The sequence below is a fragment of the Phallusia mammillata genome, chromosome 3, assembly GCF_965637545.1.
Source record: "Phallusia mammillata chromosome 3, kaPhaMamm4.hap1.1, whole genome shotgun sequence".
NCBI lineage: Eukaryota > Metazoa > Chordata > Ascidiacea > Phlebobranchia > Ascidiidae > Phallusia > Phallusia mammillata.
The window spans coordinates 1002407-1024763 of record NC_137254.1 but is presented as its reverse complement, the minus strand read 5'-3'; the positions used below and the strand labels follow the sequence as shown (position 1 = coordinate 1024763).

General features: G+C 34.9%; 3 protein-coding genes across 4 annotated transcripts; 2 read left to right on the top strand and 1 right to left on the bottom strand.

The window, feature by feature from the left end:
* The first annotated feature begins 3777 nt into the window (after positions 1 to 3777).
* Positions 3778 to 9150, top strand: LOC145217595 (ras-like GTP-binding protein RHO). The gene is made up of 4 exons (XM_080084879.1): positions 3778 to 4019; positions 5662 to 5811; positions 6170 to 6327; positions 8025 to 9150. Exons 1-4 carry the CDS (start codon positions 3864 to 3866, stop codon positions 8140 to 8142), a joined length of 582 nt encoding a protein of 193 aa, XP_079941005.1. The 5' UTR covers positions 3778 to 3863; the 3' UTR covers positions 8143 to 9150.
* A 1098-nt stretch (positions 9151 to 10248) lies between these two features.
* LOC145217594 (large ribosomal subunit protein uL4m-like) lies at positions 10249 to 12414 on the bottom strand. Its single transcript, XM_080084878.1, has one exon. The coding sequence runs from the start codon at positions 11557 to 11559 to the stop codon at positions 10543 to 10545; it is 1017 nt and encodes a 338-aa protein (XP_079941004.1). The 5' UTR covers positions 11560 to 12414; the 3' UTR covers positions 10249 to 10542.
* A 491-nt stretch (positions 12415 to 12905) lies between these two features.
* Positions 12906 to 22357, top strand: LOC145217592 (uncharacterized). 2 transcript variants are annotated; one of them, XM_080084877.1, is made up of 11 exons: positions 12906 to 13016; positions 13452 to 13515; positions 14038 to 14206; positions 15410 to 15524; positions 17063 to 17247; positions 17748 to 17903; positions 19079 to 19156; positions 19624 to 19761; positions 20747 to 20851; positions 21366 to 21533; positions 22035 to 22357. In XM_080084877.1, the coding sequence occupies exons 1-11, from the start codon at positions 13010 to 13012 to the stop codon at positions 22197 to 22199; spliced, it is 1350 nt and encodes a 449-aa protein (XP_079941003.1). In that variant the 5' UTR covers positions 12906 to 13009; the 3' UTR covers positions 22200 to 22357. The 2 variants fall into 2 exon arrangements, with proteins under 2 accessions (XP_079941003.1, XP_079941002.1); XM_080084876.1 differs by lacking the exon at positions 12906 to 13016 and adding an exon at positions 13165 to 13384.

Below are 22357 nucleotides of genomic sequence, written 5' to 3'. Positions count from 1 at the left end.
AGTGTTTAAATCTGCGTCAGGGAGAAATGTTAATATGTACTCAAAGGCATGGAATTTAGGAAAATATATACTATAAAATTAATGTACCAGTGGAGAAAGTTTGTAGTAGTTAGACATAACCGCTTTTATACCATGAAACGGTTTTACAGTGGCATTTTATTTTAAATTTAATGAGGTCTTTGTGGCTCAGTGCTTTTTTTACAATGTAAAATTGGTCCGAATGGCTCTTAGAGTGGTAAAGGTTGGCGACCCCTGATATATGTGCTTATTGTTTTAAGGATAGTGAGAGTAGTGAGCTTAGCCTAATAAACTTAACTAAACAGAAGCCTACGCAGAAAGTTATTTGACAAGGTCAGAGTGTCGTATCTAACATTTTCTCGTGTCGCCGTCCGTGTGACTTTTGAATATTCTCAATTTTTCCGTAATAGAAGTGTTTGCATTGCAAAAAAGAATACCTCAACTGAGATAAATTTGTCAGGATTGTGCATCATCAAATATGGCAACCTTAGATTGGAAGAAAAGCATGTCATCAATCTGAACCACAACGTTGTCATACCCAATCTTGTTTGATCGCCAACATACAAAATCATTTTCACTGACTAAATGTTATTCAGTTAGATCCCAACAGTTTTCTAAACCGAAAATATGTTACAATGTATTTATATGCTGGTTTATGGTCATTGACAGTTGCTAGGAGGTAAAAATGGCGTCGAGCACTCTATTTGGTAGAGCTACTAACACAAGGATTCACAGTGGAAATGTTTGCTAAATACCGATAGATGGCGTAAAGAGCGCAGTTATTAAAATTAACAGTGAGGCTAGGATAGTGTTGGGGTCCAAGTTTAAAATAAAGAAGGATTTTTTTCGGTTGATTTCATTGTTAATAATATTAGGAAACCTCAAGTCAACCCTAATATCCCTACTCGTCAGCATTTTTTCCACAAATTGTTTTTTTATATATTTATGAATGCCCTTTGCGTTAGCTATAACCAGTGGTGGGATTCAGTCGGTTCGCACCGGTTCTATAGTACCGCCTCACAATATTTATGAGATCAGCGAACCAGTTAGCATCACTGGTTACTGTCAACGGACTTTTTGTAACAGAACCGGTTGAAAAATATGACTTTTGTTATAGAACCGACTGACAAAAAATTTGAATACCACCAGTGCCTATTCTCAGTAATTTTGCAAACCTTTTGTGCTGTGAATTCCTGTGTTAGTAGCTCTACCATTCCATTTAGTGAGATAAATTGGAAATAAAGTGTAATTTTGAACGGGTAGCCAATATGTTTTTTTCCTGTAATTTGCGTAGATATTTATGTTTTAGGACAGGCGCATCGTGATTTAACAAACGTCACGCTTGACATAACATTACTCTGTGGCAAATTTGGAAACAAAAACGTTTCACTGATACTCTTTGGTGAGCGAAAATTTAATAAAAAAATTTCAGGCAATAAAAAACCTATGACAAAATTTTTTTATTGCTTTTTTTCCAAATTTGATTTGTCAAAAACTAAAAAAGTCAAATATACTTTTCATTTTCTTCAAACACAATAATTACATTTTTAAGCACTGTTTATAACACTTATAACATTTACAATTTCCAAGTGTACTATTTGCCGACCCCAAAGATATTTATAAACCATTGCAAGTTCGCGCAAAAAAACTTTTTCGTAATTTAAATTATTATTGATTGTAAAAACGTTGAGCTAAATATTAACACAACTTTTAATCAATTATTCAAAAAAAAATTAGGAGAATCAAAAATATTACAATAATGGTTTACTTTTAATATAAGAAGCCACATTTTGCTTTCACCTTTATTTTTTGACTCCCCTTTTAAAAAAATAAATTTATCTGACCTCACAAACTGCAAGTGATTGTCTGAGAAAATAAAACACTAGGACAGTTTTAAACGAAGTAAACCAATACCGTTTGTTTCAAACAGCCAGCTTAAATAATTTAGTATTTATTAAGCCGATTTTTATTGCCATTAACTTTCTATTTTTAACCAAATCATCACCAAGTAATAAACCAGTAGAGCGTTAAATTACGTCACGTCCGCTAAAAGCTGTGTCGTTACTTCCGTTTTATCGAGTGGGCTCGGACAAGGTGTGGTTCCATTTCAAGAAACGGGTTTAAATTTGAATATTTTACTCATTTTTAAGCCTTTTTAAACCTGGTTTTCGCTAGTTTTTGTGCCTATAAGTGTAATCTTGTGTGCAGTGCATTGAATTGTAATTTAATTTGGAAGATTACTCGCTGAAAGCAGTTTAAATTGTTGTCAGTGTGCGCGAAGTAAAGATTTCAAACAAAGGAATTCTGTATTTTAGATTTTCCTTAAAATTTGGAAATTGTATTTACGTTTTGGTCATTAATTATGTTTAAATTTTTACAATATTGTTTAAAATTCTGAAAAAAACGTTTCAATATTTGGCAAAATACCTTAAATTTGCTTTATGCATTAAGCTTGGTTTTAATTGTTGTCAGTGTGTGTGAAGTAAAGATTTCAAACAAGGAATTCTGCATTTTAGATTTCGCCGAAATTTTCTTGCGTTATGATGATTCATTATTCAGAAAAAAACCTTAAGTTTTATGCATTAAGCTTGCTTATTATATATTATAATAAACGATTATGAACTTAATAGGGTCTTTGTAAGCTACATTACACTGCTACTTTTAAACTTATTATACTTAATACAAATATATATTTTATGCCAAAGTATAATGATTCTTAAAAGCAACTTAAGTATATATTTGAATGAATCTTTTATATTGTTAATTTTGGTTTTTGCAAATGTTTCTTAAAGTTGGGAACTTGTAAATGTGATAAAAGAATGTTAGTGCAAAATAATTTGATCTGTTTGAGTATAAGAGTGTAGATAAGCTATTGGGGGAAAACTATATTTATATTAAAAATTTTAACGCGGTCAGAATCTCAGAAATAACAGTAACAAGATTTTTGGAAAATCAACTCAGATTCTTTTAGCGAGTTGCATTTTGATGCAACGAAACACTTTGTCGAGTTTTCATGATACCATGGCCATGTACTATTTAGCATATATGGACTAGGGTTCCTCTATTTCTCGACTTTTTCGTTTCTCGAGAAATAAGAAATTAAAAATCCATTTCTCGAGAATCTCGAAATTATTATTGAAGCCGATTTTCTAACAAAAACAAACAAAATAATTTGTACATTTTTTGCTTCTAGTAGCAAGTAGTGATTCGCTAGCAAATCAGCAAAAAACGAAGCGACTGTTATAGATCTTACGCAACCAGGCGTGATTACGGCCTGGGAAAGGTGAAATTTTAGCAGCAACGCACGCTGTTCCGGAAGCAAAATAAGGAAGTTATGTGTTGAAATGAAAAATACACGTAATAAGAGGTGTCGCATTTACTTTTTGTTTAAGATATGCGACAAAATTTTTCTCAAGAAATTCTTATTTATTTGTCGAGAATCGAGACTCGATTTTTTCGAGATTTCTTGACAAGAATTTCTCGAGAAGGAACTTGAATATGGACTACTTTCTAGGATTCCTGCTTCTCGACTTTTCATTTCCTGGAGAAACAAGAAATTAAAAGTTCATTTTTCGAGAGTCTCAGAATTTTTATTTATGCAGATTTTCTAACAAAAACAAGCAAAAAAAAGTTCGTACTTAAAGTAATTTTTCTTATCAAATATATATAGATCAGCATAAAATGTGCCCTCAATTGAAATATTTTTCTTCAAACCAATTAACAATAATATACCATAACACTCAATTTACTAATTATCCTTTTTTTGTGTTTGTATAGTTTTATGTTCAACAAAACCTGACGTTGCTTAAAATCAAGCCTAAATTTGAAACTAAAACTTGGCAAAAATGGCTTCAATCCGTAAGAAGTTAGTGATCGTCGGTGATGGTGCATGTGGAAAAACCTGTCTTTTGATTGTCTTCAGCAAAGACCAATTCCCAGAGGTCTACGTCCCAACTGTTTTTGAAAACTATGTCGCCGACATTGAAGTAGACGCCAAACAGGTGAATTAAAATTCTCGACGGGATTGACTAGATTATTATCATAATTCTGTTTCACTTGCATAACATGACAGGTTCAAAATGTCTATGTAAAGTTGAATTATATATAGAGTCAGTTTGTTTTAATTTGTTCCTAAGCATTGTTTTGCTGATTGGCTTTTAATACAAAGGGTTACAAATGGTTAAAAGACCTCATGGTAAATATTTTGGCCTAACTTAGAAGCCTAAACTAACCTTTATGGGTTACAGCATGGTTAAAAACAATCTGTATAATATGTTTTAAAAACTTATGAAAAAAACTCTATTTGATAAAACGTATTTAAAAACAATCTATACATTAAAACAGGGGTGCACAACCATTTGATGGTTGATAGCCATACCATTGGTCAACTCACCAACTGCAGCCAACTGTACAAAGTTGTTTTGTTTATGTATAAATTACAGAAAAGATGCATTGACTTTATGTTGTAATATCCCACTAATATCTTTTGCCCTGTTTGCCTGCAATGAACCTAAAGCGTCATGTATGTTTTCTGAGCCTGTGATATATATACACTGACACTGGTTTGTTACCTGGTATTTTCAGTTCCGTGACAGTGTAAAGGGCAATGCTTAGGTCTGTACCAGAAACGGGCCTAATAAAAGCTTAGTCATTTAGTTAAGATAAATAGCTTTGTACTGGGATCAGTCCTTGAGTCCATGCAGACCAGTGGTTGCTGGTATGACTATATATATTCATCTTAGCTGATCCCCCACGACAAAGCTGACATGTGCAGCATACGAGGCAGGCAACAGTGCTTGTGATTCGGCCTGTGTAGCTCAGTTGGTAGAGCGCGAGTCCTAGAAAGACTCCTGTTGTGGGATTAAATTAAAGTGTTAGTTTAGTACCCTTGGATTAGGCATGCATACAGATTACACAAATAGTTTTTTTTAGCCATACTAAGCACACTCAAAACAGTGGTGATTTGCACATCTTTTCACATATTCCAAACATAAGAACACTATGCACAGATTTGATGGGTAGTTTAATTAAAAACATAACTGTCAGTGTATCTACTTGTGTAACGCCACTCTTCTAATGGCCAGTTCTGTGTTATTTCACACACCTGGCATTTTCCTAAGTGCTTAAAATACCATGTTTTATAGCTTGGTTGGCAATATGCACTGATGATGGCAACAGAGATTGTTGAAACGTGTACATAATGTATTCTACATACACAAGTTCCCTGGCAGTTATGTTTATGATTAAAATATTCTAAACAATTTACACAGTTTTCACTAAAGGCTGGACAAAAATCGCAATAAACTTCATTTTTTCCTTGATTCGTGATCGCTGGTCTACACCGCTGTCTCGGGGCGGATCCCAGTATGAATATATATATTATACATGTAGCAAAGCACAACCTTAAAACTACCTTTTTGTGACTCTTGTTGTGCAATGACCTAATGTTCGCATTTTATAACTCCTATACATTGCTACTGTGACATAAAATATTATGTCAGGGATTATAAAAAATGACACCAAATATCTGATAGATCGCAAAATGTTGTGCAAATGCTTGGATCGTGTGTTATCTGGTAAACTATAAGACAAAGTTTAGCAAATTGTTGTTGCTGTTATTTATGGTTGTTTAAATATTCACAGGTTGAACTAGCATTGTGGGATACAGCAGGCCAAGAAGACTACGATCGACTTCGGCCTCTCTCATATCCCGATACTGACGTGATCCTTATGTGCTTCTCCATTGACAGCCCAGATTCGCTGGAAAACATCCCAGAAAAGTGGACACCTGAGGCAATAAGTTAAACTTTATTGAAAAATCTACTAATACCATCAAGTTTGTAGAGCTCTTCTGGCAAATGTAATTTTATTCCGACGTTTCGACGTCCTATACAGGTCACCCACCAGAACAGCAGGACTTTATCAGAACAATGAATAATACATTGCAAGCACACAAGCGAAAATGTGCAAGGGCGTTTAATTGCTCTGAAGAAGCCCTACCGTTCTGGTGGGCGAAACGTCAGCAAAAATACAGTTAAAAAAAATAGTACTTTAGCATTACATCAGTTGAAAGGCAAATTAGTTAAAGTAAAAGAAATAATATAGCATTAAACTAATTTAAGGATCATTCTAACGATGGATTTTTGTCTAGGTTCGTCACTTTTGCCCAAATGTTCCTATTATCTTGGTCGGCAACAAAAAGGATTTACGAAATGACAACTCAACGATTAGGGAACTGAGCAAAATGAAACAGTCTCCAGTTTCGGCTGATGAGGGAGCAGCTATGGCAGAAAAAATTGGAGCTTATGGGTGAGTTGTTCTAATTCAAACATGCTAGCGAAGATTTTACAGTAAAAAAGGGCGGATTCTGATTTTTTATAACACCTAAACATGGAACCCAATATCTGGTGACTGTACCAGGGTTACAGCGGGTACGGAAAACCTGGAAAGGTTATGGAATTTAAATTTGTATATATTTATGGCCTGGAAAAGTTTTGAAAAAAGCCAACTTTTGCAAAGGTCCTTGAAAAAGTATGGAATTTGCTGCCTATTTTACCCTGATAGAGAAATTGCCTACATATTCCGAAGCCTCCTTTCCAGTTTTACTATGGGAAATGCTTGATTTTTTTCGCTTAAGGTTATGGAAATTTGAGTTTTTTCTCTTGAAAAGTTTTGGAAGAGTCATGGAAATTATAAATGAAAATTGTGCGAGAACCCTGCTGGCACGAGTACTCAGTAGCGAACGATTTAAGTGTTATCGAGACTGGTACTCGGTAACAAATTATTTTTGCCTCAACTTTTGATACCAAAGGCCGGTTTGCGCCATAAGAATATGGGCAACTTTTCGCAAATATTTGCTTCAGACAGCACAAAATCGGGAAAAAGTTCCTGAGATTACATTATTCTGCATGTACATGTGTGTGCGCCTGTACCTAGACCATGGCAGATAAATTAGCTAGTAATATACATATAAGCAAAACACTATACCTAAGAACTCGGTATCAAAGGTATACATATACATGTTGTACTCTGTATCGGTACTTGCTTCAAAACCTGGTATTGTCCCATCACTACCATACAATCACAGTAAAGATTAGGAATATACCAATTAAAGAGAAAGTAATATGTTTTGTGCATGTAAGGCTGAATTTTAAGATGATGACATGATAAAAACTGAAAACAAGCAGTGTAACAAGTTAAATTGTTACTTCAATATAAACACGCAAATCGGTTGGCGTGTCATGAAAAAACACCTCCGGTGCCAGGGGTTGTCGACCCCTGTTTTAGACTTTTTGTTACTTTGTCGTATACATCACTTGCATTTTAAACAAACTTGGGGTTTTTGAAGTTAAAATTTACAAATTTAGGCCCTTATTGCAAACATGTTAATTTTGAGGTACATCAGAAATTTAAGTTTTTTTGCTGTACCATTTATGCGACATTTAACCAACTGCACTTTACATTTTATGCCATGTTAATATTATTTCCACCATCCTGCAGTTTGAATAATTGGCGCTAAAATCTTAAAAGTTGATTTTATCATTATCATAGATTTTGTCTAGTGCATTTATTTGCCTTATGGTTATTGGCAAATAGTTTCCAATAAATTTTAATCACTGCGGATACAAAAATTTTACCATTCCAGTTCCAGTTAAACGCAGGAAAAAGAATAAAACGCAAGCATGTCACAATGCAATGAAAACACCATGCAATAACGAATGATTGGGCCTCTCATTATCGCAACGTGGGAATTAAAATACATTTGCCAGAAGAGCTCTTTAAACTTGGTATTCAGTTTTGCTCGCAAATACAATAATGTGTGTAGTAAATCAGTAAATGGGATGTATGAAATGGAAGTATATTGGAAAGCCACCTTTCTAGTTTTTAATGACATTTTAATCATCATGGATACAAAGTTTTACCTTTCGACAAACGTTAGAAATTTCAGTCTTGTGATTTTGTCAACAATATGTGCTTGTTACATAAAGTCTTTCTTATTTCTCCAGATATGTGGAATGCTCAGCTCGCACAAAGGAAGGCGTGCGTAATGTCTTCGAAATTGCTACCAAAGCGGCGTTGCAGACCAAAAAAGCAAAGAAAAAGAGCGGCTGTGACCTTCTATAGTGACATCACAATAGCAATTGAGATGACTTTATTCATAGCCCATTAATCTTTTCGGCAACAGATGGAGCTTTTTGTAAAGCAATCTGACATTTGCCTGTGTTTTTTTCCTTGTGACCAACTTTATGTGTATAATCTGATTTTCCAACAATGTTTTGGCTTCGAGTAGCAATTCAGCAGGTAATCTTAGCTCGTCGGTTCATTAAACACACCAAAAACTAGAAGCCAAATTTTGGATTGATTACTTGTCGTGTAATTAAATTAATATGCCCCTCATACTAAGGGGTCGTGATATCATGTCATATGTTTCTCCGTTTGCCTTAATAGCTTTTGTGCGCCTGATGTGTCCCTTTTGTGTTTGTCGGAAAGTACTAACAAAACACCAAAAATGAACTTATAAACGTTGTTGTAACTACTGGACTACAATTTCCACAAGGGTGCACAATCTTTATTATTACCAGTTGGACTCCGACGCTTTCCAGTATGTCTAATAAGCCTACAAAAAGTCTTTAACTAATGTGTATTGTGACAGAAACTTAAAATTTTCAAAAGTACCTTTTTGCCAGTTTTGGAAGTTAAATATCTAGTTGTGGTACAGCCAGTGGTGGGATTCAGTCGGTTCTATAGAACCATCTCACGGAGTTTTATGTGATCAGCGAACCGGTTAGCATTACTGGTTACTGTCAATTTACTTTTTGTAACAGAACCGGCTGACAAGAAATTTGAATCCCACCACTGGGTACAGTCACCATGTATTTCAAGACACATTGGCGCAGCTGTACTAAATTGTTTCATGGCCACAGGTTGTGCACCTCTACTTTATATCAAACCTCCTCAACCATTCCTTATAGGCCATACCTATTTAGTTTTTTGACAATGGTGTTTCGGTCAAAACCAACTCCATAGGCACGTTACATGCATGTATGATGGTAGATCTTGTAAGTTTGTGTGAATCTCTCTCTCCCTACATAATCCCTAGTTGATGATTTAAAAATAAAAGATCTTATCATACTTGTGGTGTCTTCATCTTTGAAAAGTGTGTGTTGAAAAATTACCATACACCAGGGTGGTCAAAACCCTGGAACATGGGCCACATATGTGCCATCGGTTGCCTTTGTGCGGGGCAGAAACACTTCTACATACAATCGTTGAGTATATTGCAATTGGTATAGCCCTAAATTATAGGATGATCATCAAATTGCTGGTCAATATGTGTTTATTGTGAAGAGGCAGGGGTATTTTTGCCATTGTAAAGATATAAACCTGTATGCAGCTTAAAGTTGTTTTTTTATAGCCTAATTTTAATTTCGAAACATAAAATTTTAGAACATAAAATTTGGTGCTACAAAACTAAGTGTTTTTTAAAACTCTTTTTACCAAATAGTGCATTTTACAGGCTGCCAAGTATTTACCACACCCTGATTTGGCCATGCACCTCCCTGCCTTACACCATGGGTGCTTAACTAAAATGGGACCAGGCAAAGATTTTCAAAATTTAATTTTCATGCCACTCTATGTTGTATTATGTAATGAAACTAATTAGCTTGTCACACTTGCAGTTGCTAGTTATAACCAGCTCAGATAAATTAGTTAGACATAGTTTTCCTGGTAAAGAACAAGGGATTGCAAAATTTTAGTTATTTTTATTTCACTGCCAGCATTATCATTTTATCGCATTTAGTACATCTTTGCTTTAACTGTCTTAAAGTATGCGTTTTGCAGGTAGTTGAAAAAAATTGGAGCAGCCTAAAAAGCTAGACTTCAGGTGAAGTAACTAAACAACTCTAGCCAGTGTAGAGAAAATAGCAGCTGCCACTAACATTCAGTGGGAGTTTGCACACAGTAAATTGCTACTGTTATAATGCCACTAAAAGTAAATAAATTTGTTCTGTGTTCAGCAGATTCATGGTCTAAAAAATCCCCACTTTGCTCAATTAGGAAACATTTGACCTCAAGTAACCTCACCAAATATGAACTGAGGTCACCTCATAAAACTTTTAAAAATTCCAGGTCTAAAAATGTTCACTTAACAAAAACGACCGCTTTGTACATCATCTTAAACAGGAAACATTTGACCTCAAGTAACCTTCAGTGTTGAACTGTAGTGACCTTAGGCCGAGATCTTTTGTTTTGCAAGTATTAAAAAATGACCCCAATTTAAGGACAGAATTTCACACAAATATAAGTATTATTTGATGTTTTTAGCACTTTGTCTAAAAAATTCAAAAAACATACGAAAATAAAAAACCTAAACTTTCAAATGTTTTCACTGGTCGCTGTTTAAAACATGGTTGTATTTAAATATAATTTAGACAACCAAAAACAGTTTGTCTTCAGAAAACTGTACATTGAATGGAACAAAACATCATATTTCGACATTACTCTGATGCGCTTTTGAAATATTTACATGTTATCTAGTGACTTCTCCAAATTATCACGATTAATTGGCATATCTTTGTAAAAATTGTGCGGCATTTCCAACCAAGGGTATCGTGTCATATTCCAAATTAGTTTCTCTTCGAGTTCATCTAATATGTCCAAGTGTAAAACCAGTTTATCATGCTTTAGTATGCTTAGAACATTAAGCCCTACTAAAGGCATTGTATTCCAACCCCTTTTGTCTATCACTGCCAAGTTGAGATTTTCTGGGGCATCAGTTCCGTGCACAAAAAGTATTGAGTTTCGGTCAATTGATCGCGCTTTTAAAATCTCTTCTAAACTTGATTTTAGCGTCAAAGCGTTGTCATGTAATGGTTCTTGGGTGGCAACCACATCATTTGGCATCGGTACATCAATGTCTTTTACTATTAGTAGATCGCTTTGTACCCGCTTAATAGTTAAAGCGATCGCCAATGCTTTTATCAATTGTTCAGCTGACATGTTATAATAAAGTGATTTCGGACCTCGTGGACCATGAGCGATGCCACCTTTTTTCCAAAACGGCGGCACCGTACTTCCCTGTCGTACACGACCTGTCCCTTTTTGTGGCCACGGTTTTTTCCGACCCCGACCCATCTCTGCTCTCGTCCGAGCCCATCTGTAGTCAACTTCACGGTATACTTTCTGCCATTTTACAACGTCGTGCAAGACGTCGATTCTCGGATGGGTGCTGAAAATATCTGGGTTCAATTCAGCAGCTGTTTCATAAACCATTTCAGTGTTAGCAAAGGAATCCACCCAAACTTTTGCAGGCTGCTTGCAGAGTGAGTATGTTCCGACACATTTTCGAATGACTGGTACATTATCGTCGGGTGGCAATACTTCGTCTGTAGTGTCATGGTCTACATTTAATTGATCTTTTGCTTTGCCGAGTAAAACCAGGTTGTTCGGGAGAGATGATTTGACCGAAGTTAAGTTGTGTTGATGTCGCACAAATGAGTGCAAAACTTTTAACCGTGGTAGCAATTTAATTTGAAACATGGTTCACCTGTGGATACAATAAAAGAAAAAAGTTACAAGCAGTGGTAGGATTAACATTTTTTGTCAGCCGGTTATATCACAAAAGTCATATTTTTCAGCCGGTTATATTCCAAAATTCACATTTTTCAGTCGGTTCTATCACAAAAGTCATATTTTCCAGCCGGTTCTATCACAGAAGTCATATCTATCAGCCGGTTCTGTTACAAAAGTCCATTGACAGTAACCAGTAATGCTAACCGGGTCGCTGATCATAAAATTTCGTGAGACGGTTCTATAGAACCGGTGCAAACCGGCTAAATCCCACCACTGTTTGCAAGGGATTATTAACCTGCTTATCTTAGAACACTAGAGGGACATGAGTTTCAGTAAGTGAAAAAAATCCATTTTTTGCCAACTCTAAAGTGTAATGGGTTTGATGACAAAAGCATTTGTTTCATGACAATTCTAAATCCTAATTTCTCATTTTTAAAGGGTATATTTTGTTTTAAGGCTTGATAACAATATATACGTACAGATAGAAATGCTAGAACCCTTTTTTGTTTTTGTTGCCCAAGCTAGTAAACCGTATCACATTAAACTTTAAAATTAATATTTTTGGAACATTAATCTGTTTTTCAACTGTTAAGTGCGTCGTAAAAATACTTTGTTGATTTGCAGGGAGCATAAGATCTTATTTTTTCCTTATGTTTCTTCTTTTCTAAATGTATGAATTTTGTCACCTGTTAAAAACAAACCCTATTGCTTTTTTGTTTGTATTGTTCACCAAGAACTGCTATGCATTTGGCAGATAGACATAACAAAAATGGCCTAACACATCATATCTTTAACAGCTGGTTTTGCTGAAAGCTTATTTTAGTATTTTTGTAGCAAAAAGCAGCAGTTTTAAACACTTTCAGTTGAATAATACGAACTTTTATTTGTTTTTACATTTAAACACCACAATTCACAACGTGGATCAAAATAACGCCATTAGTGGATGTTAAATTGTTTTATTTTATTCGCTAGTTATCGCTTGTAGAACATTTTTTTAATTAATAAACCTGAAATAGAATAAAAAAGTACAATCAAGACAGCCAACCAAATCTTTTAAATCCTCTTGAAATAACTCTTAGATTTATGAAATCTTTACAAAACTAAATTTTTGCAAAGTGTATAAATTGAGAAAGAATTTTGACAATATTGTAAAAAAAATATTTTGGACTGTTATCTAGAACTAATTGTTAAGTGAAAATTATAAACAGTATTTTTTTTAACATTATCAAAAATAAATTCATTAGGTTTTGTTTTACATTTTTCACAGATATCTCATACGGTTTGATTGGTATGGCAACAAAAATCAATGAACCGTGATAAAAATAAACACAACGACATTAATTGCTTTTAATAAGATTAGTCGTGTTTTTTACGAGTTAAATTTTAATACTTATAAAGAAGCAATCTACGAAATACAATGAGTGGTAAGCTCATCAACGTTTTAATAATGTATTACCATTTTTATTCGATTGTAAACCGTGGTTTTTAAAGTTTTTTACCTTGTAGTTTCAATCGAGGGCGGCTTGCATTTTAATATCATACCGATACTATCCACACCCGTGTTTTTTTGTTTTATTTTGGATTCAAAAGTATTTTGCATGTTGGCTTTGCACGTCCACATGCGCTGTGTAAAGGAAAATTATTTACATCACAAGCAATTCTTGTCAAATAGCTGTACTATGTGGTAACAGAAAAAAGAGTTACAAAACAATAGTACCAAACATCACAAAATGCGGCTTACAATCAAGGATGGCATTATTTTTTGACACATTAACATGCTACTTATATTTGAGTAAATATGAATATATATATATTGTATATACACAAACACACACACTAAAATAAGTTTTCATTTTTAGGTGCGAAAATTCTCCAAACTAAAAAAGACAAAACGGTTACACTTTCTCCAGCCTTTTCACAAGGGTAAGTACAGTGCTATAATATTGCTGCTCTTTATTTTATTGCATACATATACATTCAAAAAATTACACGGCCCAAATTTTAAACCCACAGTTAAATTGTGCATTAGTTCAATGCTTCTCAAACCTGTAATATTCTGACTGAATTGAGTCGGTTTAAGAATTTCATGAGTACATGACCTTTGCCGGGACCTATAAGGTCTCATTGGTGCATTTTAGTTTTGGCTTGATGCTTTTATGTTGATACTGTGACACTAAGCCAACTTCAATTTGGTTCCCGAGCAGTTGCTTGGCCATTGTGAGTCAGTTTCCTCTGTGGTTAATGCTCAGTTGTATCATCAAACAAAATAGGTGAGACATGTGTTTTTCAGCCCTTTACTCCCAACAAACTGGAGTGTTGTTGGATGTTTACAGCCAATACGGTCTATCTCTCATAACCAGTTGCACTGATTATTATAGGTCGCAACACTGTGCACTGTCTGTATCTTATAACAAACTTATATTTTTTTGCAATTTAACATTCTAGAAAAAGCAGCACTCTTAAGGATGTTGAATCAGAATATATCAAGAATCTTCAGCAGCAGATTTACTTCCTTGAACTGGAAGCAGAATATTTGCGAGAACAAGCTAAAAAAGCGACTGATATACAGCCCAAGATTACAAAAGAAGCCGACAGGATGATGTATAAACTGAAAGTAAGATGTTGTGTTTTATATGAATTAGCTAGTAGTGTTTTTTTTTAATATTGAAATCTGCTTGCAAGTAAAGCAAGGGCCTGCTATGATTTAGGACCAATAATTCAGAGATTTGTCATGTAAACCAGGGGTGTGCGACCTGCCGTATTTGTACTCTACCCCACGGTGACAAAGGTTGCACACCCCTGTTGTAAACAATAAAACCCAGTAACTGTTGTAGTGATTTTAACAACATTCTGCAGTCGTTAATTAATTATCTCAGCAAAAAAGGTATGTATAGTGGATTCAAGATTAACAATAAGTTTCATTTTCTATGAAATAAATGAATTGCTAGTTGCTTTACCAAAAACTTTGTTATTCAACATATACAAGTTGCATTTATTTTACTTTAGGAACATATTTATGTTTCCGGCCTAGTGCAAAAGTTTTATTTTGCAAAGTCATTCATGTTTTAGTGCTGAGCCATGATACATAGGCTTACATGACAGTATATTTGGATTTTATTTGTTTACAAAAACAGTTTTACCAATTTCATTGCAGATATAATATAATTTATTTCCTAAAGAAACTATCACAGATGTTAGATAAAGCCAAGTCAAGTCAAATTATATTTGCATTGTCACTATATCCAATTGTCATTGATGAACAGTTTAATAAAAACAGCAAGGACACCGAAAAAAACCATTAGTTATCGAGTCAAGTATCCTGTTATTTGAATGATGCTTGAAGTATTGTGGGTGTGTTCTGCCGTAGGATCGCAACTGACCGCACGAACCTGGCGGGGTACGTCCGGTTGCATAAGACGGTGGTTGAACCCGCAGGTTCTGCTGGCCAAATATAGTCATGTAGATGTGCCATTTGTTTTGTTTGACTCAATAACTCCAATATTTAATCCACTAGCCTCTCTTAAGTGGGTGAATTTTTAAACTCGTTGATTGTTGTGTTTCATCCTGTAGCTACAGATTTACCCAATTGGTCCCTAAACATTCATTAAACTATGTCAGAATTGAATAAAATTTGACAGCTCATTTAGTTTGTCATTTAAAGGTGTTGATTATTTTGTTTTACCCCATTTTAAATCATGCTAAGTTCTTAGTATGTCTGCAATAAAATTTCACCATGTGGGTTTTCCATTCTCCCATAAGAGCACCTGGATTTTTTTTGCCAATTCTAAATTATGTGAACATAAATTTTGTGCTTTAGGACATGCAGAGTGACATGGATGGAATGAAATTAGAAATATCCCGAAAAGATGCGAATATTTCGATGCTTGGCAATGAAAAGCTGAGACTTTCTGGTGAACTGAACGCAACTGAAGGTGGCTGTGGTTGAATTTAGTTGCTATATCAGGGATGGCGAACCTTTTTAGTTGAATGGGTCAAACATGAGATCATAACTGGGAAAGAAAACAAAGTGGGTCACAGATTTTATTACATGTCAATGAGAAGCTTGTTGCTGCATCTTCTCTGCAAGTTTTGCAATCCTAGGTAGTTATCAGCTTAAAACAAGGATTCGCTGAATATGTGGAACTGAACAGCGTCAACAAAGTTACAACAAATCGTTTCAAGCTGTACATTTAAATAAACATATCTGTTGCCTCACAATTGACTCAACAATCTGTATTTTAAGACAATAGACAATCTGGCAAAGGACTTAAAGTTAACTGTTGCGTTGGTTTTTAATGTTGGAAATCTGGAAACCCTACTTATAGTAATCAGTATAAATTTTTGAAACTACAAGTGGGTCACTAAAATTCACGTGGCGGGTCAGTGGTTCGCCATCTCTGTCCTAGATAAACAATATATTGAACCCCAACCTCTTTTCCTAACACGGGTGGTTAGATTAGATTCCAACTTGACTGGTTCCACCAACATTGCCGGTTTTGCCCAAAAGCTTTTTAGGCTGGCCCAGTGCATCACATTTGTCGGTGCTATCTGAGTCCATTGCAAAATCTCTTTTTATAATGTTTTAATAACATGCATTATCTTAAATGCGATTTCAAATAATGCAAACATGTATGTGTGGTAGCAAATATGTGTGCAGATAAATGTGGTTAATTGCATACTAATTAATCACACGTTCTGTTTAATAGAAAATCAGTGGTCGTCTATTTTTTCAGCGCAGCCTAAAATTGGTTCAGTCATTCATGTAGCGTTAAACATTCCCAAGTTTATCAAATTTAATGAAGAAAAGCAAAGAATATTTCCTTAATATACTTTTAAAACCATAACATACAACAAACAGACACCCATGCAAAAATCAAAGAAAATTTAAATAGATTTTTTGTTTTGTTGATTTTGTTTAGAAACAGAACATTTGCAGTTTCAGGTCATCCCTAATTAAAACCATAATATGTTTTTCGTAAGAAAGAATAAAATGAATGGTCCAACTGCCTAATCCTAACAATTGGATAAAAAAGCATTTTAACAAGAGAATTTTTTTGTTTGCAAACCACCCAATACACAAATCACAGAAACTTATGCCAAGCCTATTAAAGGCGTCATACCGAATCAGCCAGTCACCAAGCGTTTCACCACCATATGACAAGGCATGGCCTAGGGTTGAAAAATATAGCCTGCGGTGGGATTCGAACCCACGGCAGGAGTCTTTAGGAGTCGCGCTCTACCAACTGAGTACACAGGCTCAGTGGAGAATCTGCTGAAAGTTGAATCACAAGCACCGTTGCCTGCCTTGTATGCTGCACATGTCAGCTTCGTAGTAGGGGTTCGCCACTTCGACCAGTAATCAGTTAAGACATAAATAAATAACCGGTATCAGCTCTGAAGTGTCGATGCAACCTGCAATTACGACACTCATATACAAATCAAAAAAACTAAGTTTTTACTTTTTTTGAAGACAATTATCGAAGAGAGAAACAGCTTTTAACTGAAGAAGTGATCCAGCTGAAGAAAATGCGCGAGGTAGCAGACCGTGACATTTCTCTAAAGGACTCGGAAATTGTTTCGCTTCGTCAAGAACTGGAACGCACAGCAGCCGAGCTGAGACACGAAAAACATGCTCACAATCTTCTCAATGCACAGGTGAAGAAAATCTATATTACAGGGTGAAATATACTTGGCTAGAGCAAAGGTTCTCAACAGGGGAGGAATTTTAAACTTGAGGGGACGAATTTGCTTTAATTTTTACATGTGGTTTGTAACTCGACACTTTAGCTCTGGGAGTATAACCTGTGAAATTGATAAAAGATCCAATCTGAAATGATCTTTGTATGGTTTAGCATCCACTATGTAGTATATTTGGGTGAAACAGGCCGAAAACTTTAAGTCTGTAGTCATCCACCAATTTTTATGTTTAGATATTTCACCTAAGTAATAGGCATCATCAGTATTTAAAAACAAACGGCGCTAAAATTGTATGCAAGGTAAACTGTAAAATACACACAAAAGTATTTGGGAGGGATAAATTTGCTTTGAATTGTTAAGTGAGGAATTTGTCTGTAAATGTTTGGGGACCACTGAGCTAGCATGTACGCGACACTTGTGTATAATCTTTGTTATATTCACAATTTGATTTGATGCAGTTCAATCAAAGAGTCGGACAACATGAGCAAACACATTCTCTCCTCGAAGAAAAACGGGCTGAATGTTTAAGGAAACAATCTGAAATGCATTTATTGGAGGAAAAATTTAACACTAGCACGATGGCTATTCATGATAAAATAACACGCGAACTTACCGTGAGTAAAAAGTAACATTTTATTTCTGCTTCAAAATATAAACTCTATTTCCTATTTGCTTTTCTATTATTTTGGTGCACACTGTGTGGTTCCAAATTGTTGTTTTTATCTGTATTTTTATTTCTTTAGTCGAACGCTGGTTTGTTCCATCCCATGCATTTGGTCAAGAGACAGTACTTTAAACCAATTAAAATTTACACATATGTTAGGAATTTATTTAAGTTGGATCCTCCTGAAGTTTGATTGCAAATGACTCTGCAAGTCACCCACAAGCCCCAGAAATGTGAAATTTTAAAAATGGCTTGATTTACTAAATTACAGAAGCCAGTGATTTTATACTTTGTTGGTTGGTCCATTGTAGTTTCATAAAAGTTTAATCATTTCCCATCTATACTTTGTGTGATAAATTTAATTTGTTTTTATGGCATTTTTTTGGTGGGGGTGGGGGGGTCATTGCCCAGATGTTCACAATCAGTTAGATTTTGATGTGGATTTGGATTTTTCAAATATTCTAATACCCAGTGTACTTGCAAACCCAGTAAAAATTCTACCTTGCATTTGTGTTCGTCTGTATTGCAAAAATTCCACAAGACTTCTTTGTAAGTGAAACAAACTAAAACAATTTATTACCTGGATTGAAAAATTGTTTGTCAAACTTTTTCAAACAGAAGTGAAAAGCAGCTTGAATTATTTACTAGAAGTTTAAGTGAGAAAAATATTACTTAAAAACGGCCATTAGTGAAACATCTGTAATATGATTTTTAGTTTATAAAAGCTCTCTGACAGTTTGGTTTTCGGTTAAAAAAAATTAAACAATAAAGCTAGCTCACTTTATGCATGTGATAGTTTTGCAGTCTACTTGTTAAACATTTTTTTTTGGCAAATCACAAATTCTTTTCCTTCTGCATATTAAATCCTAAACTGTAGCATATACTGTAATATGTTGAAATTTATTACAATTAATTGTTTGATAAAACCTGAATTGCAACTTAATATATATAAGTTATGAAATATTCCGGTTAAAAGCAAATTCGGTTCGATTAAATACCTAATTAAAAAGTGTAGCAAATCATTAGTTTAATCTTTTTATTCTATAACATAGTTCTTGGAAATTTGGGACGAATTTTTGAAGCTTTGCAATGGACATAATTTCAAATTGGTTTGTTTTGTTTTAGGATGAAATTCGATCGCTACGGCAACAACTGCGGTCTACAGAACTAACTGCAAACCAGGAAAGAATTTTGAAAGACAAGGTACAAATAAAACCTAACCGCATTTTGTATTTCTCGGTTTGCGTATTATGGATGTCAAACTGAATCAGCCAGTCACTGAGCATTCCTACATGGCAAGCATTGGTCAAAAATCTAGCCTGCGGTGGGATTCGAACCCACAACAGGAGTCTTCCAGGGCTTGTGCTTTTAAAATTGAGATAAGCAGGCTCAGTGGTGAACCCGCCGAAAGTCGAATCACAAGCACTGTTGCCTGCCTCGTATGCTGCACATATCAGCTTCGTATTAGGGGATCGCCAGTCTTTCAAGGACTCTGGCATAGGCATTTTTTAAAATGCTGTGATATCCTTTTTCAATTCTTTGATCTAAAATCATTTAGCCATACCTGATCATGTGTGTTTACTTATTTTTGTTTTGCCTGAAGCATGTCACATTTGGCCCAGTTAAGAACCACTGCATATATAAACCATATTTATTCTTGTTAATTCCAGTTGTCTGGTGATGTCTCGAAACTGAGCCTTGAAAACGCGTCACTTCAAACCCGTGTTCTTGATCTCACTAAACAACTCGACAGAGAGTGGCTGATTCGTGATGAGAAAGACTCAAGGGCCATGACTCACTCATCTAAGGTACTTGGGTTTAATTTGAGTCTATTTCAGGATTAAAACATAGTTTAGCTACCACCTTTACTGGTTCCAACAACATAGCCCTCTCTCTCCTGTGTATGTATCCTAACCGGTGATTGAACTGTATAATTTGCACTCATAGCTGTTTGAGACATCATGATTTGTGAGCCAACTTCTCTTTGGTTCCCAAGCAGTTGCTTGGCCTTTGTGAGCCAGTTTCCTCTGTGGTGTATGCCCAGTTGTGGCATCGAACAGAATTGGTGATGTATGGGTTTTTTAGTCTGTTACTCCCAACAAACTGGAGTGCTGTTAGATTGCTACACTAGCCAATACGGTCTATCTCTCGTCACCAACTGCACTGATGATATGTGTTGTTATTATACTTTGTTTTTCCCACACAATGAGCCTATGAAGGTCTGATGAATGTTTAACAAAATAAACAGAAAAAAACTAAAAACCTCTTTCCATACCTGTTTTAAAAGGCAAATATTTACCAAAAGAGTTTTAATCCAACCTGCATATAATGCATGACTGCTGTGACCAACCTGTATAGGTAAATGAGACCCGATTGAAGTGTTATTTCCATAACAAACTCTCACTCCAACCCAAATAGCTCCAACTGTCAACGTCTGTGTTAAAAAAATTGGTCACATCAGGCAAGCAGTATTTACAAGCTGGACACAGCGGTCACAGCTTAAATCAATGAACAACTTAACATACGCTGCAGACAGTACACACTGTTTTGACCTATAAGGTCTCATCAGTGCAGCTGATGACAAGAGATAGGCCGTATTGGCTAGTGTAGCCATCCAACACCACTCCAGTTTGTTGGGAGTAACAGGGTAAAAACCCATGCCTCACCTAATCTGTACCACAACTGGGCATACACCATAGAGGAAACTGGTTCACAATGGCCAGATTATTGGCTTATTGACTCTAGCTTTTACATTACCTTAACATAAATTATAATATTTATTGTTTTCAACAGATAACTGAACTGAAAGGGACGGAACAAGTTCTGCAACTTGAAGTAAAGAAGATGAGGGAAATGCTGGAAAGTGAAAGAAGGAAGTTTCATGAACTTGAGTCGTTGGTAAATTTTAAAAACACTAACGTTGGTTAAAATAGGAATTCTAGTATGATTTGTAACATGTCTTGTTTCTTTTTACTTATAATTGCAATTCATTTTTTATCTTCAAGAAACAACTAAGACTCAAAAAATTTTAAAAACCCAATTTTTTACTTTACAATTTGTTATTTATTACATTTTTACACTCTATTTTGGCTCTATAAATCAGATTGCTGCCCACTTTTAAACATGGAAAAAATCAAAGCCATAAACAATGTTCTTTGTAGATGATAAAAGTTTAAAATTTTGCAAGACTATAAAAGTTATACGTTTCTTACATTTTCGCTTTGCAAACCAGATTGTAGCCACTTTATGTATCGGGCTAACTTGACCGATACAATGTTCTTTATAGATGTTAAAGGCTCAAAAATTTACAAGACTTACGCACTAAAACGTTTATTAAATTTTTTCTTTACAAACTAGATGACAGTCACTTTAAGTATGGGAAAATTTTGACAAAAAACAATGTTCTTTGTAGATGTTGAAGGCCCAAGATGGCATGTCGAGCTCGAAGTTTCACAACAGGACACTTCAGAGCAAATACGAGGAACTCGACATGAGGTTTGTCAGGTGTAACGACGACAACGCTCAGTTGAGGAAAGACAAACAAATTCTCGTGGAGCACGTCTCACAGTTACAGAAAAAGGTAGCCCACATTTTTTCAAGTTTTATTTGTTTAAAATTGGACGTAGGAAATGGTTTTTAACTTTTATTACTTTACCAAAATTTAGTTTGTCATTACTTACCAAAATTTAATCAGTATCGATCATTTCTGTTCAAAATTTAATCAGTTTAAAATCGTTAACTCTCTAAAATGTATTTAGTTAAAAATCAAAATTTCTCTTAATTTAATGAGGTAAAAAAATTCTTCCAAAAATTTAATCAGCTAAGAATTATTGCTTCTTAACTATTATTCAGTTAAAAATTATTTAAAATTTAATCAGTTTCTAAGTCTGTTAAAAAAATGATTTGATGTTTTGACTTGGTTAGTTGGTTACTTAAATTTAGATTAACCCATAAGGTAATACTACTTGACTGAGATGGGATTAGAACTCACAACCTTGTGAACACATTCGACAATATTGGTGATATAGGATTCGTTTAGTAGATGGTTTTGTGTAAAAATCCACCACATTCTTTTCCTTAGTTGGATCTTAAAGAGGCTGAAATCCAACGGTTAGAATCTCACATGTACACATTGCAACAAGATGTTTCTGGTTTGAGGAAAGAAATCGACAAATCCAAGACACTACAGTCACAACACTGGGACAAAGTATCCCGGGCTGCAGAGAGTCTTCGAATTAGCAGCTAATTTCATTCGGAACTGAACAATTTTAGGGAAAATGTTTGGGTGGTAATAACTAGCTTGTAGGCAACATCATACTCTTTCAGATGCTGGATATACATAAGGGAATTCTATTTTGAAACTCAATCACATAATTGTACTAATTTGGTAATTGGCCTCTTATT

Bases quoted from the DNA above. Each gene is read 5' to 3' on its own strand.
- LOC145217592 (XM_080084876.1), top strand. From the start codon at position 13,342: ATGGCATTATTTTTTGACACATTAACATGCTACTTATATTTGA. The intron at 15,525-17,062 runs GTGGCTGTGGTT...CTTTTTTTGAAG, and splicing joins TGAACTGAACGCAACTGAAG to ACAATTATCGAAGAGAGAAA. The intron at 17,248-17,747 runs GTGAAGAAAATC...GATTTGATGCAG, and splicing joins ACAATCTTCTCAATGCACAG to TTCAATCAAAGAGTCGGACA.
- LOC145217594 (XM_080084878.1), bottom strand. From the start codon at position 11,559: ATGTTTCAAATTAAATTGCTACCACGGTTAAAAGTTTTGCACTCATTT.
- LOC145217595 (XM_080084879.1), top strand. From the start codon at position 3,864: ATGGCTTCAATCCGTAAGAAGTTAGTGATCGTCGGTGATGGTGCATGT. The intron at 5,812-6,169 runs GCAATAAGTTAA...ATTTTTGTCTAG, and splicing joins CAGAAAAGTGGACACCTGAG to GTTCGTCACTTTTGCCCAAA. The intron at 6,328-8,024 runs GTGAGTTGTTCT...TTATTTCTCCAG, and splicing joins GAAAAAATTGGAGCTTATGG to ATATGTGGAATGCTCAGCTC.